This window comes from Myotis yumanensis, unplaced genomic scaffold, assembly GCF_028538775.1.
Source record: "Myotis yumanensis isolate MYYU_CA2020_CCGP unplaced genomic scaffold, mMyoYum1.0.hap1 SCAF_22, whole genome shotgun sequence".
NCBI lineage: Eukaryota > Metazoa > Chordata > Mammalia > Chiroptera > Vespertilionidae > Myotis > Myotis yumanensis.
Window position 1 is genome coordinate 2746213 of NW_027223773.1, and position 19600 is coordinate 2765812.

The window sequence follows — 19600 nt, forward strand, 5'->3', positions numbered from 1 at the left end:
CATTCCTCTGTGAAGTGGGCGTGTGGTGGGAAAAAAAGTCACTCTTCCCCTTTAAGACGCACAAGAAGCAGCTGTGAAGGGCAGATCCGTTCCATCCCGGTGAAACTTGATGCTAATTCAGTGTTATTTTGAAAATTTTTATTTTTCAATCTTTATTGTTGAAAGTATTTCATAGCTCCTCCTGTTCCCCCCCCCCCCCCCCGCATTAACTTCTTCCAGCCCACTCCTGTCCCCCCACCCCACTGTCTGTGCCCATGGCTGATGCATGTATGCATACAAGTTCATGGACTGATCTCTTCCCGCCCACCCTCCCCTTCCTTCCCTCTGAGGTTCAACAGTCTGTTCATGCTTCTCTGTCGCTGGGTTGATTTCTGATCATCAGTTTATTTGGTTCATTATATTCCACATATGAGTGAGATCATGTGATACTTGTCTTTCTCCGACTGGCTTATTTCACTTAGCATAATGCTCTCCAGGTCCATCCATGCCGTTGCAAAGGGTAAGGGTTCTTTTGTTTTTTTACAGCAGCGTAGTATTCCATGGTACAAATGTACCACAGCTTTTTTATCCACTCATCTGCTGATGGGCCCTTGGGCTGTTTCCAGATCTTAGCTATTGTAAATTGTGCTGCTATGAACATGGGGGTGCATATGTCCTTTCTGATTGGTGTTTCTGACTTCTTGGGGTTTATTCCTAGAAGTGGGATCGCTGGGTCCAATGGCAGTTCGATTTTTAATTTTTTAAGGAAACTCCATACTGTTTTTCCACAGTGGCTGCACCAGCCTGCATTCCCACCAGCAGTGGACTAGGGTTCCCTTTTCTGATGCTAATTCAGTTTTGTCCAACGTTGTTGTCTGCGTGATTCTAGTCCAGCCAGTCTTTCCACCAGAACCATGTTCATGGATTTATTTATTCAAATCAGCAGATACCGAGTGGGTGCCAACTCTATGTCAGATCCTGTTCTAGACCCTGGGGATACAGCAGAGCAGAGGAGGAAAAAAAAATCCCTGAGCTCGCAGAACTTAATTTCTTCCAGGGGAGACAGACAATAAACAGCGAATAAGTAAGTTGTTTGCTATGTTAGAAGGTGATCAATGCTCTGAGAGCAAATAAATCACAGGAGTTAAAGAGGAATGGTATTCAGAGGGGGCTGCATGGAGAGGGTGCCATTGGAGTAAAAAAATGAAGAAGGAAAGGGAGTGAAATCTGAGGGATGGGCCTCAGGCAGGGCAGTAGCCAGTGCAAATGCCCTGGGGTGGCAGAGAGAAGAGGCCTTACCAGAGAGCACACTGGAAATATTTTGGGAGTTGGGGAGATGGGTCAGACTAGGGTGTATGTAACGTCAATTTAGATAGTAGTATTTAGAACAGAAGGTAGGGACTACCCATTTATCCTCCCATCCATCCACCTATCCATCCATCCATCCATCCATCCATCCATTCACCTATCCATCCATCTATCCATCCATCCATCCATCCATCTACCTATCCACCCACCCATCCATCCACCCATCCACCCACCCATCTACCCAACCTCCCATGCATCCATCCATCCATCCATCCATCCATCCATCCATCCATCTATCCATCCATCCATCCACCTATCCATCCATCCACCCATCTATCCACCCATCCACCCACCCATCCACCCAACTTCCCACCCATCCACCCACCCATCTACCCAACCTCCCATCCATCCATCCATCCATCCACCCAGCCATCCATCCATCCATCCATCCATCCATCATCCATCCACCCACCCATCCATCCATCCACCCATTCACCCATCCACCCACCCACGCACCCACTCGTCCACCCGTCCATCCACCCACCCCATCCATCCATGGCCCTTCCTCCCTTCCGCCTTACACTGGATCTCCAGGCCGTGAGCGGCGCGCACACCGGGGCGGGCGGGTCTCCCCCGGGGAGGGAAGGTGGGGCGGCGGGGCGGCCGGGCGGCGTGGTCGAGCCGCGCGGAGCCCAACCGGCCGCCACCTCCGGCCGCCGGGCGCCACGTGACCGCCTCCTCGCAGGCGCGCGCACGGACGGGCGTCTGGGCTGGGCGCGCGCTCGGCGGGCCCCGCGCCGGCAGCCGGAGCGGAGGAGGGAGAGGCCGGGCCGGGAGCCGCCTGCGCGCGGCGGCGGCGAGGGTGGCGGTCGCCGGAGCGGCGGGGGCGCGTGTGATGCAGCGGCCCGGCCTCGCCGCCCGCTGACGCCGCCCGCCCGGGAGCGAGACGCCGCGGGGCCGTGACCTTGGCGGAGAGGTAACGAGGGGCGCGCGGAGCGAGGAGGCGGCGCCACCCAGCCCGCGGCCCCGGCCCCGCACCCACCCGCGCCCTGCGGTGCCCGGTGCCTGCGGCCGCGGCGCGGGCTGCTCCCTCCGGTCGGCTCGGGGCGCCGGGGCTGCCCGGCGGGTGGCTCCCCGCGGCGAGCGAGGCGAGGGCCGGCGGGCGGGCTGGGCTTCCCCGGTGCCCGGGGCCGGGGTGTCTTCGGATCTTCTCTGGGGCCGGGCGGGACCGCCCTGCTCCCCGGGGCGCAGCGGGGACCGGAGAGGCGCGGTGGCCGGCGGCGCGGGCAGGTGAAGGCGCAGGAGCCCCGGGTGGGGGAGGCGCGGGGGCGCGGGGGGGACACACCTGCCCTGGGAAGGGCATCGCTGACGCCCGCGTGGTGGGGGGGCCTGGGGGGCACGAGACCGACACCCGGGACGGAGTGTGCGCACGGGTGGCGCCTTGCCCTTTGGGGAGGGGAAGCGGACAGGCAGGTCTGGGAGAGAAAACTCCCTGGCGTGGCCATGGGAGCCGTGGGATTCTTCTCAGCTGAGCAGCAAACTCTTAAAAACGAGTTTCCAGAAAACCAGCTGCATGAGAAGCTGTAGCGCAAAGGTGCTTTCACCCAAAGGTGGTCACGTCTTACAGTCAGTCCCCTGGGCCGGGGGCGGGGGGCGGGGGCTGGGGGTTGTGCAGGGGATAGAAATCCAAGTAGGAAACAACAAACTGTCCCTGGGCCGCCCCCCCTCCTGGAGCCCCGGCAGGTGAGCGCCGTCCAGGTGGATGGGCGGGGGCGGTGGGTGCTGCGGGCGCATCGAGCATCGGCCGCCCGGAGCGCTGCCCTTCGGGGCGCACTGAAGTCCCCCTGACCCTTCCCTTGCAGGCGGACTCCTGCACCCCACAGCCGGCCCAGTGTGGGGGTGACATGGCCCAAGGGAACAACTACTACGGGCAGACCAGCAACGGGGTGGCGGACGAGTCCCCCAACATGCTGGTGTACAGAAAGGTAAGGCTGTTTTGGAAAAAGGGGGGGAGCTGGCTTCCTGGGCATTTTCCCAGCGGCGATGAAAGTAAGGACCAACTTTCTGGTTCCCGGGTGGGTTTCCTGAACCCCAGGGCCTGCGCTGGAGGACAAGCTGGTGTCCTCGTCAGAGATGCAGATGCAGCCAGCTGTGTCCGCACACCTCTGGGCGATGCCACAGCCCGGAATCTGTATTCAGCCAGAGCAGAAAACGTGAGCGTCCCCCGTAGCCTTGGGTGTTACGCACATGGCTTTGCAGCGTCCTTCATAACGTTTAGGAGCTTTCCCTCTACTGTCCTTATAAGCATTCGGGTTATAATAATATAAAAGCTCACCGTGAGAAATGAAAATCAGCCCGCTGTGCAGCCCGGTGGCAAGAGCGAGTGTGTCTGTGAGTGTGTGGACGGCTTAATGGTTTTCCTCCTAACCGCACAATTGTGCTGGTATTTGTCTTAGCCTAAATTATTTTTTTTATTTGGTGTTATTTTTATAATTTTGCTTGTGGGTATTTATGTTATCGTGCCATATGCCCAATAAATAGATCTTTATATAACAGAGGGTTTTTTTTTTTATGTTGTTGTTTTTGCCACAAACCAATCTGACAGCATTCTGCATTTGACAACGGTGCTGTCGGCAACACATTTCTAGATATTGAGCCACTCCAACAAAGATATATTTGAATATTGTGCACGCTTCGGAGTGATTGCGCAGGTAACTTCACTCTGGTGCCAATCACTGTTATTACTAAAGTTAAGGAAGCTGTGTTCTTGATGCAACTTCTATACTACTTGTTTCTATTGCCTTTTATGCTTGGATTATTATTTTTTCTTTAGCGTATGCTCTGTAGTGCGTATTGGGCAAGATTTCTCTAGTTAACCTTAGCAATGGTTAAAAGGAAATCATACTTTGAAACCAGGAACGTTTTTAAGGGCTTTGATTAGCATGAGTTCCTTGAACAGGCAGGGCGAGTTTCCATGGATGGTTCAGTTAGAGCAGGGGATGGGGGACCTTTTTTTTTTCTGCCCAGGGCCATTTGGATATTTCTAAGATCACCATAGAGAGGATGATCAACTTAAACACTAGCCTGCTGTATCCAGGCAGACATTTCATTAACTTACCCCTAATGCCTTGGCAGGGCCGGGCCAAATGGTTTTGTGGGCCTTGTGCGGCCCGCGGGCCGGACGTTCCCCACCCCTGAGTTAGAGGATCAGGACAAATCCAAACTTCCCTCCTGTGGGGCCCAGGATCTGTCAGAGGTGATGATGAATGTGTGGAGGGAATATTGTCACTGCTTTACTGTGAAAGTGCATGGGCACATCGACCCGATGCTAGCTGGTTTTTTTCTCTGGCCTCAGGGACAGCACTGTGTTGTGTGTCTGTGAAGACAGTTTTATGTGTCTCTGACAGCGAAGAATGATAGAAAACAAAAAGAGATTAATTGCCTGGTTTAGCCTTAAAGCATCCAGATGGATAAAGCAAGAAAAGAATCCACTTGAGCCTAAATGATTGCTGTTGTATTTCTACCTTGATTGAAATAACTGGGTATTTGCTCATTCGATGCAGAGTTGGTTCTGAGAAGAACTATTTGGGGGGCAGTTGTGTGTTTAAAAATAATTTCTAAGACTTTCATTGTTTGGTGTGATTCTGAATTTTGTATTATGCAAGATATGAGCATTCATGCTTCTATCTTAGAGGTGCGTGTCTTGTGGAGAGTTGAACTTTTGGGTGTGAAATTACAGTGGCTAGATAGGTCAGACTACATTTTTTCTATGTTTCCCAGAACAGATTGGGGCTGAATTGATCGGACGACTGAGTTATCCTGATTAGAAATAAATTGTATAGGACATCCATCCATGTGTCTTATTTAGTCAATTATCATGAACATAAATGAAAAAGACATAGCTAATGGATTATTTCGTGTATCTGCGCTTCCGGTTGCTAATTTTGAATTTACTGCATAAATTGTCTAGCACCAGATTGTGTTCAGTGCTACTTGTAAATGAATAGGCTATAATGACTTCACGGAGAAATCCAATGCCTCATTTTTTTAAGTGTTATTTATCTTTGCTGGTTAAGTTTAGAACTGCTTGTGCTTGTCGTGTTGACCTCCTCTTATTCGCTCTTTGCTGAGGTTTCATGACATGTATGATTTATTTTTAGAAAAGATTTCCCTGATAAACCATCACTGGGAAAAAATAACCTAGTTCCGGTACAAATAACCACCAGATAAGTTATATTAAGAAACGCAGCGTCCTTGGTTACCGTTTGCTAGTTACCAAGTCCGGTGGTCCGTGTCTGTGTGCACATACAACATGGCATCATGGATTTCCTGTGACCACCTTGCCTCTGATTTTTGTGTCACATGTGGTCTTCGCATGTAATATCCTCTCAGTAGAGGCCGCGTTTTCTTCTTCTTTTTTTTTTTTTATGAATCATCAGATTTTATTTTTAACTTTAAAGGGTATTCAGTTTAGGCAGTTGTCAATATTCATCTGGAGAGGGGCGTAGGCCAAATAGATGTATTAGGAGAGTACATCTGCTCCCCAGAATCAAAGAGTAAGCCCTGTGTCACAAATGCTTATGAATCAGGAAGTCCATCAAAGGTTTTAGGAAAGACCTTCGGTCCCCCAGCGCAGTGCTCTAACTGCCGAGAGGACGCATGGAGAACTTGCTGTTCTATTGATTCTCGCCAGTTCCCCACCTCTGCGCCGCTATTCACAGAGTCCTTGAGAGTGGGTTCTGAACTAAGCCTGCCCCTGCCCTGCCAGGCCGCCTCTTGTTACTGCCAGGATTCTGATGACTTCCACACCCTGAAGATCTTCATAAACTGTGTCCATTTTATCCGGGTAGCCTGCGAGGGATCCTTAAGAACATCCTTGTGCCCTGGCTGGTGTGGCTCAGCGGATAGAGCGTCGGCCTGCGGACTGCAGGGTCCCAGGTTCCGTTCCGATCAAGGGCACGTGCCGGGGTTGCAGGCTCCATCCCCAGTCGGGGGCGTGCAGGAGGCAGCCGATCCATGATTCTCTCTCATCATGGATGTTTCTGTCTCTCTCTCCCTCTCCCTTTCTCTCTGAAAGCAGTAAAAATCTATTAAAAAAACATCCTTGTGAGAGATAGGAAACAGTGAGTGGTTACCCAAGTGGAATACACAGCAAAGAGCTCAGATGTGTGCATTTATTAATATTGTTCATCTGATGTCTCTCTCCGTTTGGATTATCATCATATGGATTATAGGAACTCCTCCCAATAGCAGGAGAATTCCAGGGATTTTTGTTTGTCTGTTTTTATGAAGAATTCCGTGGTGATGTTAGGGAAGACAGTGGACAATGGGTGGAGCTGTGTGATCGTCCAGGTGGAGCGAGAACCGCCATAGTGAAGGATGCAGGCAGAGTGATGCTACCTCCCAGTCAGGGTGGTGCCTGCTCCGTCTCGGATGTTTGCCAGTAGCTTTTTCACTGAGTGTGAAGAATATTGGATGTCAAAGGTATTTTTTTTTTTAAATCCATATGGACAAAATACTTACCTTACCAAATTTGTTGATTTATGCTGTGGAGAGCGGCTACCGCGTTTGGACAGGTTCAAGCCTGGGACTGATGAGAGGGCATGATCCTCTCGTGGCAAAGCCACGTGCAAGTCCCAGCACAATTGTAGCCAAAGGCTATGGTTGTGAGCTTGACCTCATGGTCCGAACCTGCGGGCCCACGTGGCTGAGTGATATGGGCTGTGGGAGGTGCAGCAAGTAAACAAAGTTCGATCAGGTGCATGTAATTGAGTAGATTCGAAACCCCTGAGTTCTGTGTAACCATGCCCTTACTTTGCCCCGTGGAATTTGGCTACAAAATAAAGACTCCCTTGCAGGCCGTGGTGCTGTCTCTCCATCAGAGAGGCCAGCGGCCCACCTAGCCCCAGCTTTATTCTCTCGTCTGTCTTTTCTAAATCCTTCACCGCCCCCTCGCAGGTTCACCCATGGCCGTGCCGGCTCTGCACAGCCTAAGATGCTGCTCATATTAGATGTAAAAGAGAGAGAGCGGTGCCTTTTGGAGAAGAGACCTCGTTGGAGGACCTGTGATGGACACTCACTAAGACAGGTGCCTTTAACCTTGGTCCCCAGTGTGCCAAGGGGTCCAGGATGTTGGTATATATGAGTTCCTGGCTGAGGTTAGTCTTTAAGGGTTAACACTGCTTTGTTCTTAAAGAGCAAGGTGGGACCAGTGGCCTTTCTTACCTGGATGCCCAATGGGGCTTTTCACCTTAGTAGGAGGACCATCTGTGCAGATCGCCTTGACTTAGACCCGTGGTCGGCAAACTGTGGCTCTCGAGCCACATGCGGCTCTTTGGCCCCTTGAGTGTGGCTCTTTCTAAGCTTTAGGAGGACCCTAATTAAGTTACTAACAATATACCTACCTATATAGTTTAAGTTTGAAATATTTGGCCCTCAAAAGAAATTTCAATCATTGTACTATTGATATTTGGCTCTGTTGACTAATGAGTTTGCCGACCACTGACCTAGACCAGTGGTTCTCAACCTTGGCTGCACATTAGAATCACCTGGGAATCTGTTTAAAATCCTGATTTCTGGGCCTCATCCTCCAGAAATTCTGTTTCTCTGTTACTCATGTTGTGGCCCCACCCCATCACAAAGAAACAGAATTTCCGGAGAATGAGGCCCAGAAATCAGGATTTTAAAAAGATTCCCAGGTGATTCTAATGTGCAGCCAATGTTGAGAACCACTGACCTAGACATTGTGTCTGATGGCTGTTCCTGAGCTCAGCCTATTCTGTGAAAACAGACACACCTGTAACTCGTTTCTTCTCTGGAAGAGATTGAGGGGCAGACATGACTGGTCTCTCAGGGACGAGTTCGCCGACATTTTCTACATGAATTCGGTGCGTTTCTTCTTTCAGGATTATCCCATCTGGTCAACCTTGAGGGTGTCCATAGCGCCCCCATTAAACACCGTCATAAAAAGTAACCTTGGGCCTTTTGTTTTTTTTTTGTTTTTGTTTTTAAAAAAAAAATTTATTGATTTCAGAGAGGAAGGGAGAGGGATAGAAAGATAGAAACATCAGTGATGAGAGAGAATCATTGATTGGCTGCCTCCTGCACACCCCCTACTGGGGATCGAGCCTGCAACCCGGGCATGTGCCCTTGACCGGAATTGAACCTGGGACCCTTCAGTCCACAGGCTGACGCTCTATCCACTGAGCCAAACCAGCCAGGGCCACCTTTGGCACGTTGAACCTTAGTTATGTTGATCTGTCTGGGTTCAGGGTGTTGGGGTGAACAATAGTTACAGGTGATAGCAAGAGGAAGCCCCATGAGACAAGGAAGGGATGTTTGCAAACAGATCGTCTCCACGGCCTGAGCTGTTGGCCTTCAGGCTTCTAAAGTCAGGGCCTGGGAGGGGAGGCAGGCACTGGCAGAAGGAGAAATGTCTAACCATTTTTGAACGAATGTTAAAATGGAGTGCCTTCTCTGAACCAGATTATTTAAAAGCACCCCTCTGTGCCGGCTGGGGTGCCAAAAATATCGAAGGGAACTATGCATAGTATACGATTGTCTAACCACTAGGCTGTACACCCGAAACCAGTGCGGAAGAAAATAAAAATAAAATCAAAAGGAAACTGCAAACAAAAACAAAAAAAAAAATGGACCTTTCTGGACTGAGGGGTGTCGTCTACTGTAAATACTGTAAACCTGAGTCTGAGTCAAGTGCAGACCTGTGTGTCCCTCGGTGACCCACATACCGACATGCGTTTTGAATAGGAACATCAGCTAAGATATTTCCACCGAGAAGCACACAGAGACCTGTCATGAGTAACACGTTCACGATGAACTTGGGGTGATCATGAACTTGAGTCTCCCACGGTTGAACTTCTTCCTCCCCAAGTTGCTGCTGTCAGTGCCATCTGTGGGACAGATGAGGATGGGCGGGGCCCTGGATTTTATGTCCTTCGCTTTCACCTCCAACCTTCCCGAATCTGATTGACGGGAGGAAAGTGCGGGTGTACAAAGCAGAGGCTACCCCGGGGACTTTATTGCCTTCTAATCGCCCCGGTGGCTGCACTGCCTGATGGGAAGCGGTATTTTTAGGCGGCGTGGGTGAGGGAATGTGACCACTGCCGAGAAGACGGGAATATTTTAGATTTGGACCGTTTAGTGGCTTAATAAATGTTAAGTCTCCTTGAAAACAGGATTTTGCCAAACAAGCGACACAAATAATTGGTCTCTGCTCCCCCTTTCCCATCAGTGAAGAGCAGGCGTTTAAATGTCAGGGTTACAGATTTCTGTGTTGCAAAATATCAATCTAATTATAAGATAATTGTAAGTGATAACGTGGGTAGCCAGATCCTTAGGGGGGAAAAAAAAATCCTGCTTCTCTCTGCCATTCAGACAAGGCAGTATAAATATTTAGCTTATTCTCCTTCAAATTCCCCTTTGTCTTGTATGGTATCCTATTCAATTAACAAGGAGCTCAGGGCATCGGGACTCTAAAAGGCAACCATGAACTTGATTCCAGCGCCATTAAAATTGCCACCTGGCCCAGGCTGGACAAGTGTGGCCGAGGGGCCCATCTAAAAGCTTCTATCTCTCCATAGCTAAAGGGTAACTTTTCTGGATATATTATTCTTGGCTGGTGATTCCTTTCTTTCAATAATATGAAAGATGTGCTGTCATTCTTGTTTTCTGCAAAAATTTCTGGGGCAATGGCAGCTTTGCAGTGTTGGCTGGGTTCTTAAGAGTTGGTTGAGGCTCTCGCTGGTTCGGCTCAGTGGATAGAGCGTCGGCCTGCAGACTAAAGGGTCCCAGGTTTGATTCTGGCCAAGGGCACATGCCCAGGTTGTGGGCTGGATCCCCCCCAGAAGGGGATGCGCAGGAGGCAACCGATCAGTGATTCTCTCTCATCATTGATGTTTCTATTTCTCTCTCTCTCCTTTCCTCTCTGAAATCAATAAAATATCTATATGTAGAAAAGCCAAGTGACCAGAACGACGGAACAACGAGTTGCTATGACGCACACTGCGACGGCCAACTGGCCTGACTGGGGCCCCGATTGGCCCCCCCCAACCTCCCCATGGCCAGCCTGGCCCCGATCGGCCCTCCACCCCAATCTGTGGTGGAATCGGCTGGCCAACCTCCCACATTCCCTCCCCCAACCCTGCCGGCCCAGCCCTATCGGCCCCCATTGGCGGGCTGGCCGGACCCTACTTGTGCATGAATTCATGCTCCAGGCCTCTAGTGTGTATGTATATGTATGTATGTATGAATCGGTTGAGGAGTCTTCTTAGTTTAGGTCTATTCTGGTGATTATCATCAAGTACAAGTTTTTTTTAGGACTCAGTATGCTGCAACGGGAGAGTGTGGGCATCGCCATGGGCATCTTGGTTTCAAACCTTGGTTCTGCTGCTATTTGGCTGTGTGGTTGTGGGTTAGCACCTCACTTCTTTCACTTTAGACTCCCTGCCTATAACATGATGGAAAATAGCCCAGCCGGCATGGCTCAGTGGTTGAGCTTCGACCTATGAATCAGGAGGTCACGGTTCGATTCCCGGTCAGGGCACATGCCCAGGTTTCGGACTCAATCCCAGTAGGGGGTGTGTAGGAGCCAGCCGATCCGTGATTCTCTCTCATCATTGATATTTCTCTCTCTCTCCCCCTCTCTTTTCTCTCTGACATCAGTAAGAATATATTTTTAAAAGCGATGGGACATAAAAATGTTTCCTTCGTACAGCTGTTTGATGATAACATGAGATAGCCTCGGCAAAGTTTCCCCTGTAGAACCTAATGCATATTAGAGCCTCAATGAATGCCTACTGCTAATAATTATTAATATTGGTACATGCTCTAATTATTATTATTATTTTCCTGTTATTGTTAAACACTTTGTGTGTGCCTGGGGGACCCATATGTTGAAGATAATTGAATAAAGAGAAAAAGGTGGACAGCTTCGCCGCCTTTAATGGAGCCTTTCTGGTAGTTGAGAAAAGCAGATTCCGTAGGAGGCTTTGGTAACATGTTTTTATGACACTTACAATGTTCTGTCTTGTATTATTTAGTCCTGTAGAGCTGGCTGCTGCTTTTTAATAAGCCTGTTGAGATGTTATCTTATATATCTTTCAAGTCTGTCACAGTTTCTTCTTGGATATTATGTAAACGACATTAAGCCTTTGGTTCCAGGAATTGGAGGGATGAAGAGGAACGCAGAACACGTTATTCCTAATATTTTCTCTTGCTGGAGTTTCCTACAGGCATTTCCTCTGGAAATGAATGCCTCTTGTCGCTTGCTCTAACTATGTATACACATAGTATTTAGTGTCTTGACGTTCGGGTTATTGTTCATTGGAATCGTTGCCATTTGTCGAGTGCTAACCTTGTGTCAGGTCCTGGACGTATAGGGCGGCATGTCTTCCTTAAAATAATGTTGCGTGTTGGTCATTAGCATCCCAGTTTTATAAAGAGAAAGCTGATACCCATGACTCATGCCAGCGGACTCACGCCCAAGCTTGTTCGGGAGCTGGTGGCAGAGTTGGTGAACTCCAGAAGGGGAGACACCTGTCTCTCACTGCTGTGTTCCCAGCACCTAGAAAAATGGCACATAGTAGGTGTCCCTGAGTAGTGACTGCGTAAATGTACAAGTGAGTGAATGAACCGGCAGTCCGACAACCCCCGAGGGGTCCCGGATTGCGAGAGGGCGCAGGCCGGGCCGAGTGACCCCACCGGTGCACGAATCCGTGCACCGGGCCTCGAGTTATTAATAAAAACCTGGAAAAAAAAACTGGATTTCTCCATAAATGGAAGTGACAACATCTGAGGAGCACTTCCTTTAAACATTTTTTTTTCTTGCCGAAACGTTAGAATTTGTTGGTTCTCAGTGATTTTGTTTAAAACTGTTTCACGTGCTAATGTACAATAAGTAGTCCTTAAACATGTGTAATTACGGCACAGTTCAAACAAATACCAGAGTAAAGAAATAATACAAAGGACCTCATGTACCCATCACATAATGTCAACACTTACGAACCGTGGATAAATACTGGTTCACTTGTACTTCCTCATTTCTGCTCTCCCCAGTGATTCTTTTGAAGCAAATATCAGAAAATATATATCACTTAGGATGTATATTTAGTATGTCTATAGGGCAGCGACGACGCTATTATTCATAAAATAATAGCACACGGAGAAATAAATGCAGTTTTATTTTTATGAAATAACTGCTTCTGGAGGTATTGGGGTGGGGCAGGCAGCCCTACATCTTTTAAAGAATCTTGTAAATGCTTCAAAAAATATCCCAGACTCTCAAGATGAGAACATTCATTGTCTGTCTTTGACCTTTCTTTCGTTCCCTCACCCTTTTGTTCCCAGTGCGCTGAAGTTTGGACAATATTAGTGAAGAGTGTTCGCTGTATGCTGAAGGTTAAAAAAAAAAAAAAGATTTATTTGAATATAACCAGAAACGTTTCTATTCACTTAGATCAGGGTAGAAAGATAAATTTCCAACGAATCCCTCCGTTCCTCTGAAACCTTGGTTTTTGTGCAGTGATTTGCGTGGGTCCTTTGGGATGGGAGTTTTAATGGCTTCAATCAGAAGCGGTTTATCTGCTGGGAATGGATCCCAGCTCTCCTCATCAGCTAGCATTGTGTTACCGCCTGGAAACTCGTGTGCTGCTCTTAACTCTGGAAGTTTGTTAGGAACTACCTCACTTACTGGTGCCCATCTGGATTTGTGTGACTCAGCGCTCATTGTCACTTTATGAGCCGAGGTAAGCTTCCCCCTCCTCCATCTTCCCTTTCCTCCTCTTCTGTGATCATCGAATTCTGCATTTTTACCCAGACATACGGCCGCTGGAATAGAGATGGCTTTTCCCAGGCTCCCAGGCATGCCCACGTGGTATATCCTGGCCAAAGAGATGGGGACAGAAGAGGTGTGGCTGGTATGTGGGAAGTGCCCTTTGAAAAAGGGGGTTATACGTTCCTCTTCTCCTTTTCTCATTCTTGCTTCTGGGGAAGCGGTCATCGGGGCCAGGAGTGGGGAGCTGGATTGAGGAGCCACAACAGGGACTGGGCCTGGGTCCCCGATGATTGAGGGTTAGCCTTCCGACCTGGTCTCGCTGCATCAGGTTTTATGTTAGGGAAAATCAACTTCTTTCTTACTCTTTTTTCAAGATTTCACTTTTTAGAGTGGTTTTAGGTTCACAACGAAATTGAGAGGAAGGTACAGAGATTTCTCATCTACACCCTACTCCTCCATGGGCTCCTCCATTATCAGCATTACTCAGCAGAGTGATATACTTTTACCAAGGAGGAACCTATAAATATATATATTTTAAGTGTGTATGGATTTCAGAGAGAAAGGAGTGGGAGAGAGAGATAGACACATCAGTGATGAGAAAGAATCATGGGTCGGCTGCCTCCTGCACACCCCACACTGGGGATGGAGCCCACAACCCGGGCATGTGCCCTGACCGGGAATTGAACCGAACCTCCTGGTTCATAGGTTGACGCTCAACCACTGAGCCACACCGGCTGGGCAAGGAGGAACAACAGACAACGCTTTTGTTGACTGATGTTTTATTATTAAGTAGTTCTGCAAACCAATACAAAAATGGCAGTTTTGCACTTTGCCATGTAACTTGAGTTGTTACCAGTCATATTTGCTCCAAGTCCAGGAGCATTAAGCAGCCGTGCCTGCCCCCCCCGAGCTGAAAGTACCCTTTGGACTAATCCAAAGTCTCCGGTTCTGACTTTGCTCAGCAGGACTAGCTGGTTGGCTTGGAAAATCGGTCTCAGTCTTAATTTCTCAATGGGAAACGTGCATGTGTTTATGCCTGCAGGAGGCAGTACAGTTGACAGAAAGCTGACCTCCAAGCAGAGCTAAGTTTTTAAGATATGACCTGGACCCGGCTGGTGTGGCTCAGTGGTTGAGCATCAACCTATGAACCAGAAGGTCACGGTTCGATGCCTGGTTGCGGGCTGGGTCCCCAGTGTGGGGCGTGCAAGGGGCAGCTGATCAATGATTCTCTCTCATCACTGATGTTTCTCTCTCTCTCTCTCCCTCTCCCTCCCTCTCTGAAATCAATAAAAATATGTTAAACAAATAGGATCTGGGTGCGGGAATAACTTTTCCCTCTTGCCCAGTAACCTGAGAGATGTTATTCATCTTTCAGATTTGGAGACTGTCCTTTACAAGTGTCGGTAGTTGCTTGCTGTGCTCTTTAATTTCATTTGGTTTAGCCCTACTTAGTAGTTTGGAGATTGGAATAATCACTGTGCTGAAAATTAATTGCCCCATGGATATTCTTTTTGATTGTTTGGATCGCCAGACTGGCAGAACCCAGCACCCTGCCTGCTGATTGTTAATGACTCCTAATATGTCATAATTTAATAATGCTTGTGGAAATAAGTGTTTGCTTTCTTTGGTGTTTGCGTATATTACAGCAGCGTTGAGGAACAATGATTCTTGAAATGACTTTAGAACTACCGGTAGGGCCTTTTGCCAAGACATCTCCCTTTTTATTGTCATTTCCTCTTTTACAAAAGATATAGAATGGCCGTTGCATTCAAAGAAAACTGAAAATTCATGGGCTTTCTTATACTGCTTTTTAAAAAACTGCAGTATGGAACCTGGCCGGTGTGTGTGGCTCAGTGGGTGAGCGTCGACCTCTGAACCAGGAGGTCAGGGTTCGATTCCCGGTCAGGGCACAGGCCCGGGTTGCGGGCTCCATCCCCAGTGTGGGGCGTGCAGGAGGCAGCCGATCCATGATTCTCATCATCATTGATGTTTCTATGTCTCCCTCTCCTTTCCTCTCTGAAATCAATAAAAATATATTAAAAAATATATAGTGCATACCTTTAAGTAATTGTTAAATTATCGAGATTTAAGGAGTCAACTCATGACTATTAGGCATAGTAAAAGGTTTGCCATAGTCTAACATTTAAGCAGTGTTTGCAAATTTACAAAGTGCCTTTACGAATATTCTTCACTTTAGCCCTCACAGTTATCCTGTGGGGGTGATGATCCTTGTTGTGGGGGGCAGATGAGAAACCTCAGTCTCAGACGTTGTCAGGATTACGGATGAGGCCACATGAAATGCGTTGTTGTTCCAGATCCTTCCTAAGCTGGGTGTGAAGAGGGAAGGGGCTGTGAAAACGGCCAGTTCGAGTCTCCCTCCTCAGCTAGAGCCGGAATGGGCTCCCCTCAGTCTGACCTCCCTCAGGAGTTCCCGTCCTCAGGAGGAGGTCATGGTCAGACGCTCAGAGCACAATAAGTTCGTTCTGACATCGATGTAAAATCTAGTTTTCTGGGGCTCTTTCCCGCGGTGCGGATTCATATTCCTGGGTTTCCATGGCCTATGTCTGAAGGCTTTTAGGCAGCGGTTCTCAACCTGTGGGTCGCGACCCCTTTGGCGGTCGAACGACCCTTGCACAGGGGTCGCCTAAGACCATCCTGCAGATCAGATATTTACATGACGATTCCTAACAATAGCAACATGACAGTGATGAAGTAGCCACGAAAATAATTGTATGGTTGGGTCACAACGTGAGGAACTGTATTTAAAGGGCCAGGAGGTTGAGAACCGCTGCTTTTAGGGAAGAACACTTCACCGAGGTGAACACCTCAATCCTCGCTTTCCCGGCCTTCTCTTCCCGGGATTAATGCGTCTGTTTCATTTCGCTCTGTCTCACATGACAGACTCATTTTCCTACCTGTCAGCCTTCTCTGGAAACGCTGACAGGGTGATGCTTCACTTAACTCCAGTCCTGTGCTTGCAATTTCCTTTACTACCCATCCTATTATTACTTTTAAAACTGCATGGGCCCTAGCTGGTGTGGCTCAGTGGATAGAGCTTCGGCCTGTGAGCTAAAGGGTCCCGGGTTTGATTCCCGGTCAGGACACATGCCCGGGTTGTGGGCTCGATCCCCACTGGGGGCGTGCAGGAGGCAGCCGATCCATGGTTCTCTCTCATCATTGATGTTTCTGTCTCTCTCTCTCTCTCCCTTCCTCTCCGAAATCAATAAAAATATATTTTAAAAAAACGAATAAAACTGCATGGTACTCTTATAAATGTTGAAAAGTCAATCCCTTAGAAATGTAGGGACTGGAGTGGAGGCTGAGGGTGCAGTGGGTGGGAGAGGAGATCGGAGAGAAAGTCGCCCAAGAACAGTTTCCGACACTAGATTGTACTCTCCGTCCATGAAAGTGTTGACCTTCCCGGGCCCAGAAAATCCCTCCTCTTCCCGCCAGACTCCCCTGCATTTTATTGATGCTTCTCCTTGATGCTCATCATTTTTCCTCTGGGCATTCCCATCAATCTCTGTGCCGTGTGAATGAATGGAGAGCCACTTTACGACTCCCTGACTCCAAGCTGTGCTGCTCATTTTGTTTCTCTGTGAAACATCGCTCGCTGGTCCAACCTCTGGCTTGCTTCTAAAATTGCCCTGAGCCCTCCCCATGAGTGGCTGTTTATATATATTTCTCCTGTTAGAACAGTGATTCTCAACCTTCCTAATGCCTCAACCCTTTAACACAGTTCCTCATGTTGTGGTGACCCCCAATTTCATTGTTACAAAGTGAACATAATTAAAGCATAGTGATGAATCACACAAACAATATATAATTATATTAGGCGACCCCTGTGAAAGGGTCGTTCAACCCCCAAAGGGGTCGCAACACACAGGTTGAGAACCGCTGTGTTAGAAAGACGATGGATTAATCAAAAGTAATAAGTAAATGCAGAAATAAAACAGCAAAAAGGATTGCCAGATCTAAAACTCAGTTTTAGTGTATGTAAAAGTGGATAAGTCATAGTAAGAAGAAGGACAGGAGTAATAATTTTGTTGTTGTTAATCCTCACTTGAGGATTATGTTTCCATTGATTTTTAGAGAGAGTGGAAGGGAGAGGGAGAGACAGAGAGAAACATCGATGTGCGAGAGACACATTGATCGGTTGCTTTCTGCACGCACCCCAACCAGGGCCGGGGAACCTGCAACCAAGGTATGTCTGTGCCCTTGACCGGAATGGAACCCGGGACCCTTCAGTCCACAGGCTGACACTCTGTCCACTGAGCCAAACCAGCGAGGGCCGTAGTTCAGTACTTTCCTTTTGCATATGAGGAGGTAAAACGTTCTAGATGCTGAGTGATTAAACCAGGGTTGCTAGCAAGTTGCAGAGTCACGGCTCGGAGCACAGAAACCCACCGCCTATCAGATGTTAACATGGATACGTTGCTGTGAAAAAGTAGGGGGCTCCTTTATTTATTTTTAACAGCCTGTAAAGTGAACCCACCTTCAGCCAAGCCTAACTTTAGATTTTTGGAGTGCGGCAGCCCTGACTTCATAAACATTTTCATCAAAGGAGCCATTAAGTGCAATATGGAATTTAACACACATGCGCCTTGCAATCTATTACCCAAACACGTCTCCAAATGCAGACAGAATTTCTCCAGCCATATATCCTTATTTCTGCTTTGAAAAACGTGGTCACTTTACCTTATCGTCAGTGCGATAATGTGATAATTACACCTTAAGAAGCCTCTTCCGTCAAAAACCTGAAATGATGGAAGTAATTACTTGTGGGAAGAGGATCTGAAAGACTTTCAGATCCCGAATGCAGAGTTATTTTCCCTGTAGCAATTTCAATCATAGCAGCTATCAAAATACCTGTCAGCGTGTAGGCTTGGAACCTAAACACATCGGAGCAAATTTATTTGGTACGACGTCTGACTTTTGCTCAGGAGCCCGTGGCCTTTTATGCTTCCCACCATGGCACTGTCGCCTTCGTGTTCTTGTCACATTTTACCCCTGAAGGACACAGCTTCTCAGACAAGCGTTTTGTGGGGATCTGGTTTGTGATCCTGCGAGTCCTGTCGTGACCGTGATGACTTACGTAATGGGACCCATTATTTAAGGCAGAATTTCAACAGCAAAAATGTTTTTCCTCTTCAGCCTGTTTTGTTCACCTCCTTTATCCTTATAATACGAATGTCCCCATACCGAGAAGATTGATCCTCACAAACTTTATTCATGACTCGTATGTCCTACAGGCTGTTGTATTTCCCCTCTGACCCTGGGGCGTCCAGGGGTCATATCTGTGGCCGGCCTTAGATGGTAAAGGGTGGCCTGGCACGGATTACAAGGACCTACCTGTACCTATGGCTCGATGCCACTTTTTCTACTGTTACTTTTTTGCTTCCCTGGGAATTCCTAATTATTAAAATGTAATGTATCTCTGTAACGGGCCGTATATTTAAGAAATAAATAAAACATGAGCCCAGCTGGTGTGGCTCAGTGGTTGAGTGTTGCCCTATGAACCAGGAGGTCACGGTTCGATTCCTGGTCAAGGCACATCCCCAGTGTGGGGCGTGCAGGAGGCAGCCGCTCTATGATTCTCTCTCATCATGGATGTTTCTACCTCTCTCTCCCTCACCCTTCCTCTCTGAAATCAATAAAATTACATTTACCAAAAAAAAAAAAAAAAACACCCATGATACAAATAGTTTAAATAAACTTCAAATGCGTATTTTAAATAACACGGTGAAATATAAACCATAAATATATGTAGAATTTGGTAGAGCCTCTGTGGGCAGACGTGGAGCAAGGCTGTAACAGTGAAATGGAGAGAGGATGAGACTAGCTGGAGGGTTCCGTACATTTAATCAACGGATGTTCAAATGGGGAAGAAGCCAGATGCGCCCCGAGACATGCTCTGCCTTATCCAAGCCTTCCCGGGGGCCCCAAGAAGAAGGCGAACGAAAAGAGGTGCTTCTTTGCTTCTCACTCAGTTGATGTACTCACACCGAGGGATTCCTTCTCACCCGAAGTCTTTTCCAAGCAGCAGCGAGACCGAAGCTGAGGCTCCTGGGGCACCTCTGTCTGGGTACAGATCTTAAGGGGAAGCTGAGGTTGCCAGGGCTTTGAACAGTGTCATGGCTTTTCCGAGGTAGCTAATTGCTCTTGGGGACGCCACCCTTGGCTGGGTGAGGTGGCAAAGGGATTTGTTTGTTTTATCAGGGCACATGCCAGAGTCAAACAGTGAATGCATAAATAAGTGGAACAATAGATTGATGTTCCTATCTATCTATCTATCTATCTATCATCTATTCATCTATCTATCATTTATCTATATTTATATCTCTCTTCTCTTCCACTGTCTCTCAAATCAATAAAAAAAAGTAATGGCTTTTTCAAATCATCCTATTTTGCCCGGAGAGAGGAGAAAATTTACTAGTACATTTTTCTGTATGATTGACATGTATATTCTCTGTCTTTCCCCCTCTCTCAATGCTTTTGCTAACTTAAGGGAGGCAAAGTGAT

At 47.9% G+C, this 19600-nt stretch overlaps 1 protein-coding gene across 3 annotated transcripts in view; it reads left to right on the forward strand.

Moving 5' to 3' along the window:
• The first annotated feature begins 2086 nt into the window (after window positions 1-2086).
• RGS7 (regulator of G protein signaling 7) overlaps window positions 2087-19600 on the forward strand; it is a 132304-nt gene continuing 114790 nt past the window's right edge. For all 3 annotated transcript variants that reach the window (XM_070401168.1, XM_070401169.1, XM_070401170.1), the window contains exons 1-2: window positions 2087-2263; window positions 3150-3272. In XM_070401168.1, the coding sequence (XP_070257269.1) occupies window positions 3192-3272 (81 nt within the window). In that variant the 5' untranslated portion in view covers window positions 2087-2263; window positions 3150-3191. The remainder of the gene's footprint in view (window positions 2264-3149; window positions 3273-19600) is intronic.